The following is a 20,441-nucleotide window of genomic DNA, read 5'->3' as shown; positions in this document are numbered from 1 at the left end:
ACACAATATATATATGATGTACAATACAACTCAAAGGTATATAAGGCATTTAACATTATTTCCACCTCAAACATCGATAACATTTAACGGTTTGAATGTTAATGCATCAATAATAATAATAATAGATAGATATATACTTTATTAATCCCCAAGGGGAAATTTGTTATCGTAGTAGCGCCTTACAATTTATAGTTTACAGATAAACAAATAAACACACAAGATAAAATATATAAAAAAACTACAGGAATGAGATATACAAAAACAAATAAAAACTAATATACAGTAATATATTGATACAACACTGACGGGGCTCGTATTATTGTATCTTATTATTCAGATTGTATTGTATTATTATTGTTTCTCCCTAAGAGAAGCAGCGGCTCTCCTTGCACTGCTCCTCCGGCCCGACAGGAGGCGACCGCCCGCTACACGCGCGCGCCTTCTTTCCCCAGAAGAAGAAAAAGAATTTGCTGCGAAACAAACATGGCGGCGTCCCTAGCACGGTTCGTCCGCGGAGGTCTCGGAAGGAGTTATAACCGTGAGTTGACCCGATACCCGTTTTATTTTACACTCACCGGTTGCCGCACCGACACGTGTAGTGTTGTGTGTGTCTTTCCTTCGCGGTGAGAACAACGAAGTGTCATTTTATAACCTTCAAACGGGTCGGGTTTGACCTTCGAGCTAGCTAATGCTAACGTTAGCTCAGGCTGCTTTGAATGACACTGTTTACGTGACAGTTTTATTTCGACAACTTTATGTGTTATGAGTAGATTTTTAGGGCCCTCCAGCTGGACTCGGTCTCCAGTCGCGTGTTTATCATTTTATTCTGATGTTTTTATGTTCCCAGTTGCAAGAAGTTCGAGTCTCCTCCAGCAGCAGACCCGTCTGCAGAGCTCCAGCAGCGAGACCAGCCGTGAGTATGACTGACATAGAATACACAATATAAACAATAAACACAATGTAAAGATGCATATTGTTAACAACCAACCAGGAAACTGCACTTTAAAACAAGTACATATTACAAAATAAAAGTGACGAGTGTATTTTATTGGGCAGAATGGCACATTTTAGAATAATGTTTATGTTATTGTGTCAACTACTGCATGAAAACAGCCATCATGCAACACTTATTTATTGTATGTATTAAGTGCCGCCTGGACAATAAAATACAGATATTACTATTGTAGGGTCATTTGCACATTTTCTAAAAATAGAACAAGCATTTGAGGGAATGTGTGTGTGTGTGTGTGTGTGTGTGTGTGTGTGTGTGTGTGTGTGTGTGTGTGTGTGTGGCTATTTGTGCAATGAATCAAAGAAAATAAACATGAATCAAAGGTCACTGACACACCGTGGTGTAGATTACACAGCCAAAAGAATGCATCGTCCATGTGGAACATTTGCATATTGGGTTAAACTAAAACAGACGCACATGAGGAACACGGTCCATCTCCTGTTTAAATGACCGTTGTGATACTCAATAACAAAGATGAGGCGGGAGAGTTCAGGGATGAAGTGTTCAGTCCTCTTGTCTCCTCCTGTCCTTCACGCAGCCACCGTCCGGCCCAGAGATGCCGTCACTCACAGCCAGCTGGCAGCGTTTGGGGAGTACGTGGCTGAGATGATGCCCAAATACATCCAGCAGGTCCAGGTGAGTTCATACGAGGTTCAGAGCTCACCGTCCTCGTGTGGGGCGACTCCTCTGGTTGTATAGAAGTATATGCTTCATGTGTTAAAGCTGCATTCTCTCTCCTGACCATCAGGGGGTGACTTCTCTGGTTGTATAGAATTCTATGCTTCACGTGTTAAAGCTGCATTCTCTCTCCTGACCACCAGGGAGTGACTCCTCTGGTTGTATAGAAGTCTATGCTTCACGTGTTAAAGCTGCATTCTCTCTCCTGACCACCAGGGGGTGACTCCTCTGGTTGTATAGAAGTCTATGCTTCACGTGTTAAAGCTGCATTCTCTCTCCTGACCATCAGGGGGTGACTCTTCTGGTTGTATAGAAGTATATATAAATGACTCTACTTCTCTTGATGTATTCCCTCAGTAAACATTGTAAACATGAGTTTATGTCTCAATCTCTAGTTTCAAGTCTTCTTCAATACAGCATGATGTTCATTTAGTAAATTATGGTCATTTAGAGTCAAACAGATCAATCACAGCCGGCATATGTCTCCTGTCTTTCATAAATATATGGAGGATGAGTTAATCGGGGCTTAAAGCAGAAGGAACGTATGCTTGAAAACGAACCTGAGACCTGGAATACTGAACTAGTCTTACATGTGTCCGCTGCCAACTATTAGAATCACTATATTTAGATTTTAGAAACACGCTGATGGCTTATTTTGTGTGTGTGTGTGTAGGTGACCTGTTACAACGAGCTGGAGGTGATGATCCACCCTGACGGCGTGATCCCGGTGCTGACCTTCCTGAGGGACCACACCAACACCCAGTTCAGGAACATGATTGACCTGACGGCCGTCGACGTCCCATCAAGGCAGAACCGCTTTGAGGTAGCTGTCACACACACACACACACACACACACACACACACACACACACACACACACACACACACACACACACACACACACACACACACACACACACACACACACACACACACACACACCTAGACACATGTCCTAATGGTAACATATTTGATCTGATTGCCTTCCTTTAACTCCATCTTAACTCTTTAACTCCACTTTTTTTAACCTGTGCAATAAAGCCTGTATTATTCAGCCAGATGCATTTCAGTGGAAGTTATTCAACTGTTAAAGGTTTGGATGCAAAGCTCTAATTGTGTGTTTGAGCTGTTGATGATTTCCTTCTTTCCTTCAGTGAAAACACTTTTGCGATCAGTGCAGTAATAATAAACAAACGGTACAATGAGACACCACATTTATTATTTACATTTGAAATAGTTTTGGCCCCAAATAAATAAGAGACGATTCCCCTCTGTCACATGACCCTCGGTCATTAGAGAGTCTCTCTGCTCGGTGGTTTGTCATGTGACTGCTAATGTGTGTGTGTGCAGATTGTGTACCACCTGATGTCGCTGCGCTACAACTCTCGTCTCCGCATTAAGACGTACACAGACGAGTTATCGCCGGTGGACTCAGCTGTTCCGGTGCACATGGCTGCCAGCTGGTACGAGAGGGAGGTGAGTGCCGAGTCACTGCGGTCTCCTTTGAGTTCCACTGTTAGGACACACTGAGGGTTCAAGCGGTGCGTCTGTGTCTCTGCAGGTCTGGGACATGTTTGGCGTGTTCTTTGCCAACCACCCGGACCTGAGGCGCATTCTGACGGACTACGGCTTCGAGGGTCATCCCTTCAGGAAGGACTTCCCCCTCTCGGGATACGTGGAGGTACTCGCTCGGCTTCCTTCGTTTATTCTGGCGCTGTCTGCTGGTTAGCTAACTAAGCGTGCTAATTCCACCACGCTTTCTACACTGCTTCCAGAAAAATGCACCGAACAAAGTGGACACTCGTATTGATAGCGGCGTTCTTGCCTACGCTGCCCCTGAAACTCTGTTCTAAACCTGGAACCGGTTCCATCATCGGTACTTTAGTTCTGGAGTGATACGTCCTCGTGCCGCTCTTTGCTCAGTTGTGCTTTAACGTGCTCCTGAGCTGAAACGCTGCAGGATCCTGTGATTTAAAAACTAGTTCATTTATTGATCTTGTAATAATTAATACAGGGTTCCTTACAAAACCTTTAAAAATCCTTGATGGTTTATCTTGAGACGGAATATTTAACGGCCTAGATCCTTTCTGAAACTGAATATTGTAAATTATTAATGTCGGCATCATTTACTTTTCTCCGTTTTCACAATTTGATCAGAATGTCACGACAAGAAGCGGCTGCTCACGTGGTTTTATTTTTGTATATTTTCCACAAAGACCTGACAGTGTTTAGACTTGAGACGTCCTCACGCTCCTTTCTCCCCGTGCAGGTGCGCTACGACGACGAGGTGAAGCGCGTGGTGGCGGAGCCCGTCGAGCTGTCGCAGGAGTTCAGGAAGTTTGACCTGAACTCTCCGTGGGAGGTGTTCCCCGCCTACCGGGAGCCCAAAGAGGCGCCGAAGCTGGAGGCCGGCGCCGCAGAGAAGAAGTGAAGCGTTCCTCGTTGTCAGCCACCTCCTGTCTGCTGGGGTCCTGAAGTACTTATGTAAATAAAGAATAGTCATAAAACAACCTTCAAAAGAGTCGTTGTGGATCAGATTTTAATTTCAGGATATTTCTGCTCAAATGAATGTGGATTTATTTAAGCCTACAAATAAATAAACTCTAGTGTTTGGTGTCCTCGTACTTTTAACGAAATACAAAAACACTTGTTACTGTAACAAACTCTTTTTGTGTGTGACTGTTTAACCCTTCAGGGTCTTAGGCCTTTTCTCAATTTTACATAATTTCTTAAATTCTCCTTTTTAAAAAGGCACTTACATATGTGATACATACCCATGTGTTGCATCTACATTGCAGAACAAGCTCAGCTCTATAATGAGGCATAATTGTCAACTTGCAATTATAAACTTGCAAGTGTAAAGAGATAATATGGCCCTAAAGCTGAAAGATGTAATCTTTCTTTAAATTCTTCATACCTCATGTGAAAACATAACTTTACTCGTGTGGATGAAACGCTTTGGTGATAGAAGTTGGTTTACCAAAGGTCTTAGGTTCACAAAAGCAGTGAAGTATATAAATAAAATGCTAGATACATGTAAATAAATGTCTAAAACCAAATCTTTTATTATTGTTTTGAGCAGAAATGTGGTCTGTCACACCTTTCACCAAAATGATAGAACTGGGACAGAAATTACTTCACACTGCAGATAAAGCTTCATGGGGTGTGTGCAAATAAAAAATGACCATCCCAACATTTTGGGTTTTCAAATAAAATATGTATTATTCATAAATACAAAAATATTTACACATACACATGTTCAGAAATAGAAAACAGACCCGGGCTGGTGGCTGTCAAGCCTCTCTGTAAAATAAATTACTAGTTAGTACTAAGTTCAATGAAAGAAAGTTACGATTACACACCAAACCAGTAACGTTACGTTAGCATGTTAGCACATTGCTAATGTAAACACACATACCGATAGTTAGCGTTACGTCTTACGAACACGTAACGAAGATCAGCACTAGTTGGTACTAAGTGATATTGACGATGCAGTCGGGTAATAAGCTGCTACTACCTGCAGTGGTGTCCCCGCTGCAGCAAGCTAGCTCCCGTTAGCTCCCGCGAGCTAGCGCTAGCTAACAGCCCCAACAGCCAGTGACGTTTCAGAATCAGACTAGCAGCGTAGCTGGGTGGGTGGGTCCTTAGGGATGTCCCGAGTGTTCATTGGTAGTTGGTAGTGACGTCATGACGTCGTTCGGCTTTGAACTCTAAATGTCACTGAAAGCAATGTTCATATATAGAACACAATTTCTTTTACTTTTTTCACACTGCTTCAAGATTCAAGATTCAGCTAACACACACACACACACACACACACACACAGACACACACAGACACACACACACACACACAGAGACACACACATATTTTGTGATTATATTATATATAATTATATATTGAAATATTAAAATGGGAGTGACTTCCTCACTTTTCAACAAGGAGGAGACGGAGAGTGAGATCGGGTCAGACCCGCCGTCCAGTGTTCAGTCGGACTGGGAGAGTTTGGGACACAGGAGCCCAGACTTTGACTCACAGAGGAGTCTCCAGTTGAGGTTTCCTGTCCTCGCCACACAGACACCTCGGAAGCGCTCTCAGAGTCTTCCTAGGAATTTCATGTTTCTCAAAATGTTAACAAATTTCTCTGCCCCACCAAGAAACAGCTGGAGTCAATTTAGCTGTGAGATTCTAGTGACTCATCTAATGTTGGGTATTTACAATCAGGCAGCAATGGAACAACACCGTGGGAGCATCTACATGATCATCAACGCGGTGAGTCAAGGGCTTTGGGAGGAGATTCAGCAATCTGAGATTGTAGTGAATCCCAAAGTCCGGGACATAAAGAAGATCTGTAAGTTAGTGCAGCGGACCCTGCACGTCATGATGGGGGGCGCCACCATGCCCACGATTATACTTTTAGAAGATCCGGTCAGTTTAAACTTCATGATTCAAACATTGAAGAATCGGTTAGTGAAGCCGAGGAAATATTTTCAGCGAGAGACGTGATGTCTACTGAGAGACGAGAGACGTGATGTCTACTGAGAGACGTGATGTCTACTGAGAGACGTGAGACGTGATGTCTACTGAGAGACGAGAGACGTGATGTCTACTGAGAGACGAGATGTCTACTGAGAGACGAGAGACGTGATGTCTACTGAGAGACGAGAGACGTGATGTCTACTGAGAGACGAGATGTCTACTGAGAGACGAGATGTCTACTGAGAGACGTGATGTCTACTGAGAGACGAGAGACGTGATGTTTACTGAGAGACGTGATGTCTACTGAGAGACGTGATGTCTACTGAGAGACGTGATGTCTACTGAGAGACGTGATGTCTACTGAGAGACGAGAGACGTGATGTTTACTGAGAGACGTGATGTCTACTGAGAGACGAGATGTCTACTGAGAGACGTGATGTTTACTGAGAGACGTGATGTCTACTGAGAGACGAGATGTCTACTGAGAGACGAGAGACGTGATGTCTACTGAGAGACGAGAGACGAGATGTCCACTGAGAGACATGATGTCTACTGAGAGACGTGATGTCTACTGAGAGACGTGATGTCTACTGAGAGACGTGATGTCTACTGAGAGACGTGATGTCCACTGAGAGACGAGAGACGTGATGTCTACTGAGAGACGAGAGACGAGATGTCTACTGAGAGACGTGATGTCCACTGAGAGACGAGAGACGAGATGTCTACTGAGAGACGTGATGTCCACTGAGACGTGATATCCACTGAGACGTGACGTCTCCGAGTGATTTGGTTTCCTCCCACATAATAAATCATAATAAAATGTAATTCAAATTGCTTTTTCTTCTTCTTAAAATATATTGAAGTAGCCAACGGTTGCATTGACGTCTGCATGTCAACGGCTGACTGTCAAATCAAATACATTTAAATTTAATAATATCTCATCAATGTATACTGTCAGTTTTCCACTAGATGAATTATAAATAATTCTCTAATAATAAATACATGTAAAATAGCGCTGCATTTAAGAACAAATTACAAAACAGAAAGCTTTTGAAAAATGTGCATCTTAAAATGTGCATCTTTAAACAACTTTCAGAAGGAAATGAACCACTGTTTGTATATTAACTGTTTGCCAAACTTCAATCATATCGTGTATATAATGTGTACTTATATTTAATTTAAGGGCCTTTAGAATCATTAAGTATTCACAAATTCTTCATTACTTTAACTGTGAAAATGTGAATCGCATATAGGGAGTGCCGTCTTTACAAAACAAGCGCTCCTTGACGCATTGAGCTAGCAGTAGCGCTAAGCTAGTGCGCTAACGGCAGCTATCGGAGCACATGTCAGGGAAATTAGCCGCTATTCAAATTAAAATAAACATGCATTTTCACAAGGCTTTGGTAGCGATATGTGTAACATGTCTTGCAATTAACAGGAGTAGCTAGTTGTGTCTAAAACAGAGCTGTGTTCTGCTGTCACGTTAGCTCACTAAGCTACTCTGGCTTGCTCGTCTGCTTAATATTTGATTCAGTTTTTATCATTGGTTAACTTCATACATTAAAAACTGAAGAATATGACTCAAGGGAGGAGTTATCTGTTTAAAAACAAGCATGTTAGTGAGTTTTGTGCATAAAGTAAATAGGAGAGTGAAAGTGGATGCAAAGGGAACATATCAACAATTTAAATAAGCACGTGTTCACACAAAAAGCGAACACGTGCAAGTAGATTACATGCAAAGTCAATGCACAGACGCAAATGGCACAGTCCAGTTTGTGTCAGGTTGTTTTATGACTTCTTTATTTACATAAATACTTCAGGACCCCAGCAGACAGGAGGTGGATGACAGCGAGGAACGCTTCACTTCTTCTCTGCTGCGCCGGCCTCTGTCTCCCGGTAGACGGGAACACCTCCCACAAAACAAGTGTTTTGTTTTTATTTATATTTAGAGTATACTTTAAACTCTTCATATATTGTTCAATTTGAACAAAAGACATTGCCTTAGTAATAAAAGCCTTTCTTTAATGTCGTCAATAGTTGTTTTGTGCTTTTTTTCTTCTTTATATAAAAATAAATAAAAAATACTTAATTTTATAATATATATATATATATATATATATATATATATATATATATATACATACATACATACATACATACACATCTCAGGTAGATACCCATCCCTAATTATAAATATCAATTATAATGTGTGTGTATATATATATATATAATATATATTGTGTGTATATATAATAATAACAATATTATACTGCGTGTATATATATATATATAAAAAAAAACATAATACAAATATATATCTTTTTAGTATGTTTATATATATATATATATATATAGACACATACATACACTCATATATAAAAAATAAAAATATATATATTATAATGTATATATATATATATAACAAATAATAAATATATTTTTTAGTATGTTTTTATATATATATATATATATTTTGTGTGTATATATAATAACAATATTATACTGTGTATATATATATATATATATATATATATATATATATATAAAAAAACATAATACAAATATATATCTTTTTAGTATGTTTATATATATATATAAAAAAACATAATAAAAATATATATATTATAATATATATATATATAAAAATATATACATATATATATATATATATTTATTTTTATTTATTTTCAGTCTTCATAGATACTGTGTTTTAGTGAAGTTAGGAGACATTGTTCACCAGCCACAATTTTATTGTTGGTAAATGATGAGAACTGATCACAGCAGACGGTGAGCTACAGTTGAAAAAGATTCCTCTCATCCATAATCGTGTATTGAATCATGTGATCATCTTCAAACAGCAACAGTATGGAGCACTTTAATAACGTCCAGTTACAACAACAACAACCCTCTTTGTCAACAGGAAGTCACTGAGAACAGCCGACACACACATATGTACACAGATACACCCACGGATTAAAAATAAAATAAACATATGGATGGAAGAGTGTGGAAGGTTTTGCGATGTGCTGAACACATATTTATATATATATATCTTTTCCCCCCCCAAAAAAAGTGCAAAAGTATTCATAATACATTTGGATTGCATAACATCAGAAAGCTAGAATTTCTTTCGTTTCTTCGTAAAAAAAGAAAAGGATATGTGAAAAGGAATATGCGTTACAAAATGCTGGCACCATGTATTACATCAACAACGGGCCACAGTAGTGTTAGTCCAGCGTACGATACAGACGCTCATCCTCGTGGAACAGACAGCGCTTCATATATTAATACCTTCATGTACGGCTAGAAGCGGGGAGGTCAGAGGTCAGAGTGTGGTGGTGGACGACGTGGAGTTCAGGATGTCGTGCTGGATCTTGGCGTTCGAGGCCTTGGACAGGTCTCTCTGCAGAGACACAAGACACGTCATGTGAGGAGGAGGAGGCAAACAAACAACGTTTCATCATTGTTATGAAATGTGTGTGGATTAGAGCGAAAGAGACAAAGAGAGAGAGAGAGAGAGAGAGAACCCTTTCACTTTTTATTGACGTGTATTCTCTCCTGGGTTTCTCGTACCTGGCTTACTGAGCTAGCGGCTAATTGTCAGGATAAGATGACGTAGGTCTGGCTTTCTCGGTTTCTCAAAGCAAGCTTAGATAAATCACCATAGCAACACAGCCAAAAATGTAAACCTGCTCCTGGGCAGGCTTACTGAACTTCACTGGATAAGCTGGACACTCCCACGGACAGAAAAGGCAGCTTCTTCCTCATTGATGAAGGAGCGATATTAGTTATATTAGGTCCCTCATCATGACTTCCTGTACGCGGCGATATAGATTTTGCCGGCAAGAAATACTTTATTTACGAAAGCTTCTCGAGTCGCGGACATTGATCACTACAGGCGCAGCTGATCGTCTCAGACACAGACTATCAGCCGCTGCATGCCGCTGTTCTTAAGTTTATTTAGCTCTTAAGAAACTTATGGATGTGTTGAAAGCATCATAATTATATGACAGTGTTATTAGTACACCATACATATCATTATTGTAGAACATGATTAAGGTGATCGTGATGAGAATACAGAGAATCACACATAATTTATTTTCACTGCTTCAATTGATTGAATTTCTGATTATGAATAATACATACGTACTGATCCGCCCATACACAAATTCAAACTCATATACACATATATAGTACATGATTCATACGCGCATACAGTACATATATCCTCATAAGTATATATTTATTCATAAATATAATCTGATTGATTTGGGTGATGAAGCACTTCAAATTAGCCGATACATTTTCTCAACACTGACGCATTTAACTTGTCTGATATATTTAGACGCTTATGTCTCGCAGCGGGGGCGGAGTTAAAGTTGCGTTCACGGCAACAATGTCGCAAAAACGTTGGAATACTCGCAACGCGTTTGCTGTGAATGACTACGGTACTGACTTCCTCATATGCGTTGATGATCATCTCCTGTTTCTCAGCAGAGAAATAAAAAGAGGTTCCTCTGAGTTTATTGTCCATTGTACTGTTAGAACATGGTGGTGTCAGTGCTCCATTATTATCCTTCTGAAGAGGAGCGGCGCATTTATCCAGATGACTGACATCTGGCTAGAATTAACGAGACGTTTCAGCGCGGATCAGTGAAGAAACCCAGATAGCCTGATGTCAATCATCTCCTAATTTAAGATGGAGATTAGGACATTTGCTTGACTTTGTTTAGTTAGGTACGAGAAACAGGGCCCTGACCGGATGAGCCAGACATATTAGTGTGAGATAAAGTAAAGACTCTAACAGAAAGGATGGGATGTGATCCAAAACTTTGACCTGCAGAAATCCCTTTTGTTTAAAAGAAAACACAGATTCTGAAAACACCATAAAGTATCGTTATATTGTGCATTTTTCTTATTACTTTATTCTCTTTTCTAAATAGGTTGTGCTTTAAAAATATATATTTTATTGCGTAACCTGTATGTACGAATGTTGCTGTAGTGAAAAAAAAAAAAAAAAGGGTTCATCCACATTCTGACCAATGGTTTCTTGACTTTTCCAGGTTTTCAATGAGCGTAAGAACCATGACAAAGTATCTATCCATCTATTGCTTCCTCTCTTGAAGCACTTTGTAAACTCGGTTGCTATATAAATAAAGTTATTATTCTAATTGTCATCCAGCATCTGGGTGTTTGTGTCCTTCAGATTCTTCTGTCACTTAAACTGGTCAAACTGGTCAAACTGGTCCTTCCCGCTGGTTGGGTCAGATGTGACTGAAGCAGCAGTTAAGTTTCCGATGATCAGAGGAATGCAGCGACAGAGATCAGTGAGACCAACACACGGTTTTAGGATTCTGAACACCTTGATGAACGCAGTGGGCTGACAAGTCGAGAATGTAAATTCACATCATCAGCATTGTTCCAAATGTGTGATTGCAGAGAAACGAGGGAAACAAAAGGAAGCGGAGGGGAAAAGATCAGACACAAAAGTGTACGTTACCACAAACTCGGAGTAGGTGCTGGCGACGGAGGCCATGCTGAGGTGGAGCGGCGGGCCGGCGCCCGCGGGGCTCCCCTTCAGCTGGGCCTCGTTCTCCTTGTTGCAGCCCTGCAGCCGGGGGTTGGGGGGCTTACCGCCAAGCGGCGTCCGTGAGGCCGGACCCTGGAGGACACACACACACACACACACACACACACACACACACACACACACACACACACACACACACACACACACACACACACACACACACACACACACACACACACACACACACACACACACACAAAAGGAGCAGAGAGGGACGGACGTTATAACGGCGGTTCTTTACTCTGACTTCTGTGTGGGGCGATGTGTTGGCTGGCTCTCAAGTTTAAATACATTTAATAAAAAAGGCTCTCAAGTTTGAGTTTTCTTCAGGTCTGATGTGTTGCATTTCTACAGCGGCGACCAGTACACATTATTGACAACTAATTATTTTTTTATATTTATATAGGAAACAATATTTACTATTTTCTGACATTTTACAGACGATTAGTCAGTAATTAAAACTACAGCTCGTTGCAGCTCTTCGGGGTCGTTCATCCTCATATCCGTCAATGTAGACGTGCAGAAGGATTTCCAGATTTAAAAAAAATAATTTTAAAGCGGGGAGCTAACGGGGACACTGACCGAAGGTAGTAGCGGCTCGTAACCCGACTTTTACGGTATTTATATATATTTCACTTGTTTCAGACGACCCAGGTCAAAATCTATTTAGCCTCGTTTTGACTTTAGTTTTGCCAGCGAGCCCTTTTTGCTAAATAGCTTGTCACCGTCTTCCATCTTGTAAAATCGAAACCGACCTTGTTGGCCGACAGAGGTGGGCGGGGCCCCGGCGAGCGGCAGAGCGTCCCCCCGTAGACGGAGCGGCCGGTGCTGTTGGAGGTGGCGCTGGAGATGCTGGAGGTCGCGTTGCACTGGTGGGAGAAGCAGACTGAAGCGCTACACGTCTGTGAGGAAGCAAGAAGCCGCAGCCTGAACGTGAAATCTGTTTGTTTCCCCCCCACCTTTCGTGACTTGTTGGGGGTCTGCGTGCCGAGGAGCCGGCGCTTGGTGGGGGTTCGCACCGCCGTCCCGTACAGCATGTCCTCCTCCGTCTGCTTGTTCTTCTTCAGATGCTGCGGAGAGTTTGTGAAGAGACGAGTCAGCACTTCTCCCACAGCAGAAACACACAAAACAAACGAACAGCGGCCGGTTTTACCCGCTCTTCTTTCTCCTTCTCCTTCTCCACCCGGTGCAGCTCCCACTGCTCCTCCACGTACTGCAGGAACTTCTCCCCGTTGACCAGGAACTCACGATCCTGCTCGCTTTCCCACGCGTCGATCTGGGCTTTTAGTTTCTTTTCCAGCTATAGAAACAAAACACAGGCGTTTGCTGCGGAAAGCTCAGACGTTGGTTCAGGAAGCCAGAGGCGGCCGTCGTACCTTGGGGAGACTCTTGTGCAGCTCAGACCTCTGCTTCTCCTCCTTGAGGAGATTCCCTCCTCTGTTGGTGAACCTCGTCGGATCCGTGGCTTTTTTCTGTGGGAGAAGGAGACAGAATACCACCGTGACCTTTTAACCTCGGCTCCCATTAGATAGATAGAGAGATAGAGAGATAGAGAGATAGATAGATAGATAGATATATATATATATCATAAACTGTGTGCGGACACAAATGTCCCCGTTTAACGTGCTAACGCTAGGTAATGACGTGCTAACGCTAGGTAATGACGTGCTAACGCTAGGTAATGACGTGCGAACGTACTCTGCTAATATTAGCTCCACATGTGTCTAGGTAGGAACGTGACGTTCTAGAAACCTCTCCGGGTAGCGAGACTACGATTGGCCGGCCTGCGTTTGTGGGCGGGGCTTAGAGAAAGGTCAACTCGCCTCCAGCTGCAGGAAGAGTCTCCAGCTGTCCTCCCACTGGTGGACGCCGTTGAAAAGCTCCTGGTGCTCCTCGTGGTGCTGCTTCAAGCGCTGGAGCTCCAACTCATGCAGACCCAGCAGCTCCTCAGTGAAGTCCTCTAAGAGCAGAACTAGGGATTAAAGTCTGAGAGCTTTTCTAAAGCCCAGTACACAAAAAACACCCAAACCCACACGCGCACAAACACACAATCACACAATCACATGCACACACACACACACTCTCTCTCTCTCTTCTTCTTCTTCACAGGTGAAACGAAGCGACCCACCGCTGAAGTACGGGGTGAAGGCCTGCCGCTGGCCGGCGCTGAAGAAGCACTTGTCCCAGAGCACGTTGACCTCTGAGCGGATGGCGTCCGTCACGTTGCGGATGTTCAGCAGCTTGAGTTCCTCCAGACGCCGGACTTCAGCTTGGAGCTGAAGACGGGGAAATAAAGTGCTAACTTTAAAACGGCCAGAGTACAAAGTCCACCACTCAGGAAGCGGCTCTGGTCTCCTCACCGCCTCCAGGTTCCTCTTCCGGGACGCCACCATGTGCTCGTTGAAGGCCTCCCTCTCCTCCTGAGGGACGCCCAGGCGGTCCCACAGCCGCTGGACGTTCTCCCGGTTCTCCTCGCACGCCGCCTCGTTCTGCGCCTTGCGCTCCTCCAGCTGCAGGGCGACACGCGGATCAAAACCTTTTGTCACGCCCCACTTTGGAGGAGGACACATGTTCACGCCCCGCCGCCCCAACTAAGCTCTAACAAAATGATGTTTATGGAAATCACTTTTTGTGACTCCTCCATCCGTGCTTTTTTAAATAGAATTAAAAAAATGTAGTTCACTTTCAAGTAAACCAGATTTCTCCATCAGACAAAAACAACAACATGTGCAATCACTTTGTTAGAACAACGCAAATAAAACGTATATCTGTGCAAAGAATAACTAATATTTGGCAAATAAATTGCGTGAAATGAAAATGAACCCGTTTTGCATTGAATATCTTTTAAAGAAAATAACAATAACGTTCAACTTGAGCCAAACAAAACTAAATAAGTGCAGATGTGTGAGGAAATGCAGAGAATAATTTCAGAGACGCAGACACACAATCACACACACAGAATAATGTCCCCACTCTGGGATAATAAAGGATTATAAAACATGTAAAGCTGGAACCCAGTGAGAGAACCTGCAGTAAATGAGCCTGGAACCCAGTGAGAGAACCTGCAGTAAATGAGCCTGGAACCCAGTGAGAGAACCTGCAGTAACATCAGCTCCAGTGGGTTCTCCGGTCTCTTCTTACCTGCTGGACGAGCAGCTGCAGGGATGCGATGTTGTCTCTGGAGAGGCAGAACGAGTCCTCGTCCTCGCAGACCACGTCCTTCTCGAAGCTGTTCTCGGGGACGTGGTCCAGCGCCCCCATGTGTACGATGATCCTCCGCTTCAGGTCCATGAACTCACCGTACCGCCTCGCCTGGAACCGCAGAGATCAGGAGTTTTATATTAACTCTCTAGAGTCTGGTTTCACGTAGAAACACGTCATGAACTAAAAGGTTCCTTCGGCTGAATTGAACTACGAGCGTCTGTCTCCACAGCTGGTGATCGGAGTGTCTGATGGTTAGAGAATGAAATAGTCTGTCTGTCTCTGCCAAGCTGAACTTAACTTCTCATGTTATCATCAAAGAGAAATCCTCTCACCTCGTCCTCAACTTCCTGTTTTATGAATGAAGCGGAACACGCATTGAAGCAGCCATGCTGGCTGTGTGTGTGTGTGTGTGTGGAAGGTCATCCCTGCAAACCCCACCCGGAGAGTATCTGTACTTTCAGAAAGTACTCGTCCCACAACTAGAGTCTTTTTACGGGTTAAAAGGTGTCGGAGAACCTAATCTAGACCTTGGTCCCTAGAGCCTAATCTAGACCCTGGTCCCTAGAGCCTAATCTAGACCCTGGTCTCTAGAGCCTAATCTAGACCCTGGTCCCTAGAGCCTAATCTAGACCCTGGTCTCTAGAGCCTAATCTAGACCCTGGTCTCTAGAGCCTAATCTAGACCCTGGTCCCTAGAGCCTAATCTAGACCCTGGTCCCTAGAGCCTAATCTAGACCCTGGTCCCTAGAGCCTAATCTAGACCCTGGTCCCTAGAGCCTAATCTAGACCTTGGTCCCTAGAGCCTAATCTAGACCCTGGTCCCTAGAGCCTAATCTAGACCCTGGTCCCTAGAGCCTAATCTAGACCCTGGTCTCTAGAGCCTAATCTAGACCCTGGTCTCTAGAGCCTAATCTAGACCCTGGTTCCTAGAGCCTAATCTAGACCCTGGTCCCTAGAGCCTAATCTAGACCCTGGTCCCTGATCTAGACCCTGGTCTCTAGAGCCTAATCTAGAACCTGGTCCCTAGAGCCTAATCTAGACCCTGGTCTCTAGAGCCTAATCTAGACCCTGGTCTCTAGAGCCTAATCTAGACCCTGGTCCCTAGAACCAAATCTAGAGGATACCCCGCCTCTCTCCTCTCAGACGTCGGCGCCCCAAAGCGAGCTCCCACCTTGCCCCGCCCCCCTTCAGCTCTAGAGGAAACCCCGCCTCCCCCTAAAGCCAGCTCCCATCTTGCCCCGCCCCCCTACAGCTCTAGAGGAAACCCCGCCTCCCCCAAAAGCTTGTTCCCATCTTGCCCCGCCCCCCTGCAGCGCTAGAGGAAACCCCGCCTCCCCCCAAAGCCAGCTCCCATCTTGCCCCGCCCCCCTACAGCTCTAGAGGAAACCCCGCCTCCCCCCAAAGCTTGTTCCCATCTTGCCCCGCCCCCCAGCAGCGCTAGAGGAAACCCCGCCTCCCCCCAAAGCTTGTTCCCATCTTGCCCCGCCCCCCTGCAGCGCTAGAGGAAACCCCGCCTCCCCCCAAAGCGAGCTCCCACCTTCTCTGCGTTCTGGTTGTTGACGTGCTGGCCGAAGCTCTCCAGCGTCTCCGCCGTGGGGACGCAGTCCGGGGCGACGCCGTACGGCGCGCAGCACAGGACGTCGCACAGGTCCTGGTCCTGGTCCAGCAGGGCCTGCAGCCGCTGCAGCCGCTGGGCCTTCTCCGTCATCAGAGCCCCCAGCTGCGTGCGGATGTTCTTCTCCTGCTGCAGCACGCTGATGTCCGTCTCCTCCTGAGCAGGAAGAAGAGAACCTCGTCAACCGGCCGGTCGCCACGACGACGCAACACCCGGGCTCCGGAGCGGCCGTTACCTCGAAGCCGGGCAGCTGGAGCTCCAGGTAGAGCTTCTCCAGCTCGGTCCTGCAGTTCTGAATGCTGCCGATGAGCCTGGTCTTCAGGGACTCCTCCTCTTTGATCATCATGTCCAGCAGACTCTGGCAGAGGAAGACAACGAGGGGAATCAGCATTGAGCCGACTTATTGAAACGTAACAGATACTGACTTCATTGAAGTAATGCCTTTCCAATCCCACCGTCTGCCAACGGTCTGCCATGTCAGTGTTATGTGAAGGTGACAAATGTAATGATAAAGTGGCAAGTGTACTTATGCCAAATTATGATATTCGATAACTAAAACGATCGCTAGTCTCACGTTACAACGCCGCTATAACAGACAAAGCTGGGGGGAACAAAAACTCTCAATTTTTAAACTAACGTCATCAGTGGACAGAAGACTGAGGCCTTTGCATTACGGATGGTAAGTCAGTGTTGTGTTTCAAGATGCTTCTCACATGAGCCAGCAGTAAGACCTAGAGAGGGATTAATACACGTTAGTCCACCATAGAAGCTCTGGTATCGATGTATATTTACACAGCGTCTCATTTAGTGCAGAACATCAACATCAGCCCAATTAAATCCAGTATCAGGCTCTAGTCAATACAAACAGTCGTCTGTGGACTTTAGCGTCGTCGTAACCTGGAACACAAAGGTCTCTTAAAACAGATGTTGTGCTGTTTTTACTTTCTATATTCATGTTTCTTGACTTTGCAGAACATGCTTTTTATTCTCTCATCCCAAAATGTAATCTACACCCTGGTCCCTAGAACCTAAACTAGACCCTGGTCCCTAGAACCTAAACTAGACCCTGGTCCCTAGAACGTTATCTATACCCTGGTCCCTAGAACCTAAACCCTGGTCCCTAGAACCTAAACTAGACCCTGGTCCCTAGAACCTAAACCCTGGTCCCTAGAACCTAAACCCTGGTCCCTAGAACCTAAACTAGACCCTGGTCCCTAGAACCTAAACCCTGGTCCCTAGAACCTAAACTAGACCCTGGTCCCTAGAACATTATCTATACCCTGGTCCCTAGAACGTTATCTATACCCTGGTCCCTAGAACCTAAACCCTGGTCCCTAGAACCTAAACTAGACCCTGGTCCCTAGAACCTAAACCCTGGTCCCTAGAACCTAAACCCTGGTCCCTAGAACCTAAACTAGACCCTGGTCCCTAGAACAAAACAACAGTGCAAAGATGTAAACAAATAAATAATCATCCTGAAAGTGATTTTTTTTTTTTATAGGCGGACCTGAAACCTTTTCATTTTTCTGTGTGTCATCTTCATTTACTCTTAACCAGTAACATATAGACTGATATGTACACATCTGAACTAAATCTCACATGTGTACCTTTTATTATAACACAACATTATTCAAACAGCCCTAGTGGTTGCAGAGATACACCCTTTTTAGTTTGGGGATGACATTTTCTAGCACAGGCCTAAACACAGGTTGTTTTTAAAAGGTTAAGTGATGTCTTTGCAACCCCACTATATCTGGATGTAACTTCATGCACAGGAATACTGGTCCCTGGTGCAGAAACATCTGTATTAAGTTGCTGCTTTATTCGTACACGTCTGCCAACGACCCAGCAGATGAGAGCACAAAGGAAACGACGACATTTATGCCAGATTATGATATTCGATAACTAAAACGGTCTCTAGTCTCACATTAAGACATCCACATAACTGCTGGATGTCTGTTATATGGATGTCATAACACAAACAACAACATCCCGACTCAATCGCTCGGCCAATCACAGGTGAGTCCCGCCCACCCCTGACGGTAGTCTAGGATGATTGACAGGTTCCACAGCCAGACACTGACCTCCTGAACCAAGGAATTGCAATAACCAATCTTCTTATCTAGAACAGCATCTTCCTGTAAACACAACACCACTCACAACACAAGAGGGCATCGCTACACGTTAACAGGTGTTGTTGGTTTCGTGACTCATGGCCCCGCCCCCCAGGCCCCAGTAGGTCTGGGTCGCAGCCCCTGGTTCTCACGGCTCACCTTGATGTGGTTCTTGACCACGGCGGTCCTCTGCAGCCGCTGGTCCTCCGGGATGCCGATCTCCTCCCAGATGTCCTTCAGCTGGCAGAGCGCTTTATTCAGGCACGAGACCGCCTCGGCCGCGAGCACCTCGCTGGAAAAACACAAATAAAAAGCACAGAAAACACAGCAGTCACGTGACTGATTAGAGCTAGCGGAGGTTTCGGCGTCTCATTAAAACAGAAAATAAAACTCACCTCTTCCTCATGGTTAAGTCCCGCCGCGCCGTGAAGCGTTTAAAACCAGTTTAAACCGGTTTAAATCCGTGTAAACCGACTGGTCGCTGTCCCGGAGACTCGCCTGTCGCCGCTCCCGGTACGTCGTCGCGACCGTTTGACGGTTTCAAAATTCGCGGAGCCGCAGCGTTCCGCTCTCTGATTGGCTCGTTCCGCGGGAGCGCGTGCTGCGCTAAACCAATGACGGCCGCCGGCGGGGTTTCGCCAGGGGATCGCGACGGTGAACCGCCCACCGCGGAACGCCACTTGGTGGAAAACAAGCGCACTGGTTTTCGCCGGTGACGTCCAGTGGCGCTTTTGACTCAATGGGGCGGTTGTTAATTTTAGACTTGAAGAATGTGCAGCAGACCAGTGGAAGAAGTATTCTGATGAAGTACACGTACTTATACCACACTAATATACTCCTTAAAGTCTTGCATTCATAAACAAATACATAAGTATGAACATAGTGTGTATCTGTGTATCTGCACATTTCAACAACAAAGTGCTTCACATAAAACCATTAAACACATATTGCAAAAGAAAATAAGAATTAAAAACATTAATTTAAGCATTAAAAACACCCAGTAAAACATTAAAAAGCTTTAAAAAAAATCAATGCTAGGAAGTGCTAGGAAGTGTCACCGTGCCAACAGACAGGTAATATAAATATTGAAATGTTCTGGAAAGTTCCATTCACAGCTTCATCCTTGATTTTAACTCATGAAGTCACTAAGTGACGCCTACTGAACATCTTGGTGGGTCATGTGACCAGCTGGTCTCCTCTGACCAATGAGCGCCAACCATGTCTGTGTCTCTACCTTCAGTTCATTCATGCTGCATTACACTCCTCCACCTCACAGTCTTCATCAGATTCATCAACTCATAATTCTATCATCATCATCATCATCAGGTCTGGACTCCATCTTGTTGCAGACGGCCTTCAATTGCAAATCTCCCTTTGAAGAGTCCAAGCGCCAAAGACTGAGGCTTTATCTTCACATCTCATCTGTTACAATACACAATGATCCTTTTTATCTCGCTGGTCTCTCCTGATTGAACTGTTCACACGTCTGTAGTACGACTGAAGTCTGATAGAAAAAATGTTTTAATCCATCGTGAGTGTGACTGTTATGGCAAGTAATCAGATCCCTTACTTGAATAAAGTGGAGCGTCTTCACAGAATCAAGCGGTGTTGCATTGTATTAAAGGCTGTGCTCACTGCTCAGAAACACCGTCAGTAACTTATTTTAAATCACTTCAAGTTATGTAGTTATTTTGTTCCCCTGTTTTTGTTTGTTTATTTTATTTATTTGTTTGTTTTTGATTGCATTTGC

The 20,441-nt window shown here is 44.2% G+C and overlaps 2 protein-coding genes across 2 annotated transcripts; one reads left to right on the top strand and one right to left on the bottom strand.

Annotated features, from left to right (window-relative positions):
• The first annotated feature begins 476 nt into the window (after positions 1-476).
• Positions 477-4,301, top strand: ndufs3 (NADH:ubiquinone oxidoreductase core subunit S3). The gene is made up of 7 exons (XM_079230811.1): positions 477-538; positions 848-913; positions 1,551-1,648; positions 2,364-2,513; positions 3,041-3,166; positions 3,252-3,371; positions 3,960-4,301. Exons 1-7 carry the CDS (start codon positions 484-486, stop codon positions 4,119-4,121), a joined length of 777 nt encoding a protein of 258 aa, XP_079086937.1. The 5' UTR covers positions 477-483; the 3' UTR covers positions 4,122-4,301.
• Positions 4,302-8,930: 4,629 nt separating this feature from the next.
• prc1b (protein regulator of cytokinesis 1b) lies at positions 8,931-19,097 on the bottom strand (the record flags this gene model as incomplete). Its single annotated transcript, XM_079230503.1, has 14 exons — positions 8,931-9,572; positions 11,670-11,831; positions 12,515-12,628; positions 12,719-12,829; positions 12,913-13,059; positions 13,136-13,231; positions 13,583-13,719; positions 13,888-14,035; positions 14,120-14,269; positions 14,901-15,071; positions 16,500-16,733; positions 16,813-16,935; positions 18,851-18,983; positions 19,087-19,097. 14 exons carry the CDS (start codon positions 19,095-19,097, stop codon positions 9,495-9,497), a joined length of 1,815 nt encoding a protein of 604 aa, XP_079086629.1. The 3' UTR covers positions 8,931-9,494.
• Positions 19,098-20,441: the final 1,344 nt, after the last annotated feature.

This window comes from Taurulus bubalis, assembly GCF_910589615.1.
Source record: "Taurulus bubalis genome assembly, chromosome: 15".
Lineage (NCBI taxonomy): Eukaryota > Metazoa > Chordata > Actinopteri > Perciformes > Cottidae > Taurulus > Taurulus bubalis.
Note: the sequence above shows the minus strand (reverse complement) of the source record. Positions and strands in the feature narration are given on the sequence as shown.

Bases quoted from the DNA above. Each gene is read 5' to 3' on its own strand.
- ndufs3 (XM_079230811.1), top strand. From the start codon at position 484: ATGGCGGCGTCCCTAGCACGGTTCGTCCGCGGAGGTCTCGGAAGGAGT. The intron at 1,649-2,363 runs GTGAGTTCATAC...GTGTGTGTGTAG, and splicing joins AATACATCCAGCAGGTCCAG to GTGACCTGTTACAACGAGCT. The intron at 3,167-3,251 runs GTGAGTGCCGAG...GTGTCTCTGCAG, and splicing joins CCAGCTGGTACGAGAGGGAG to GTCTGGGACATGTTTGGCGT.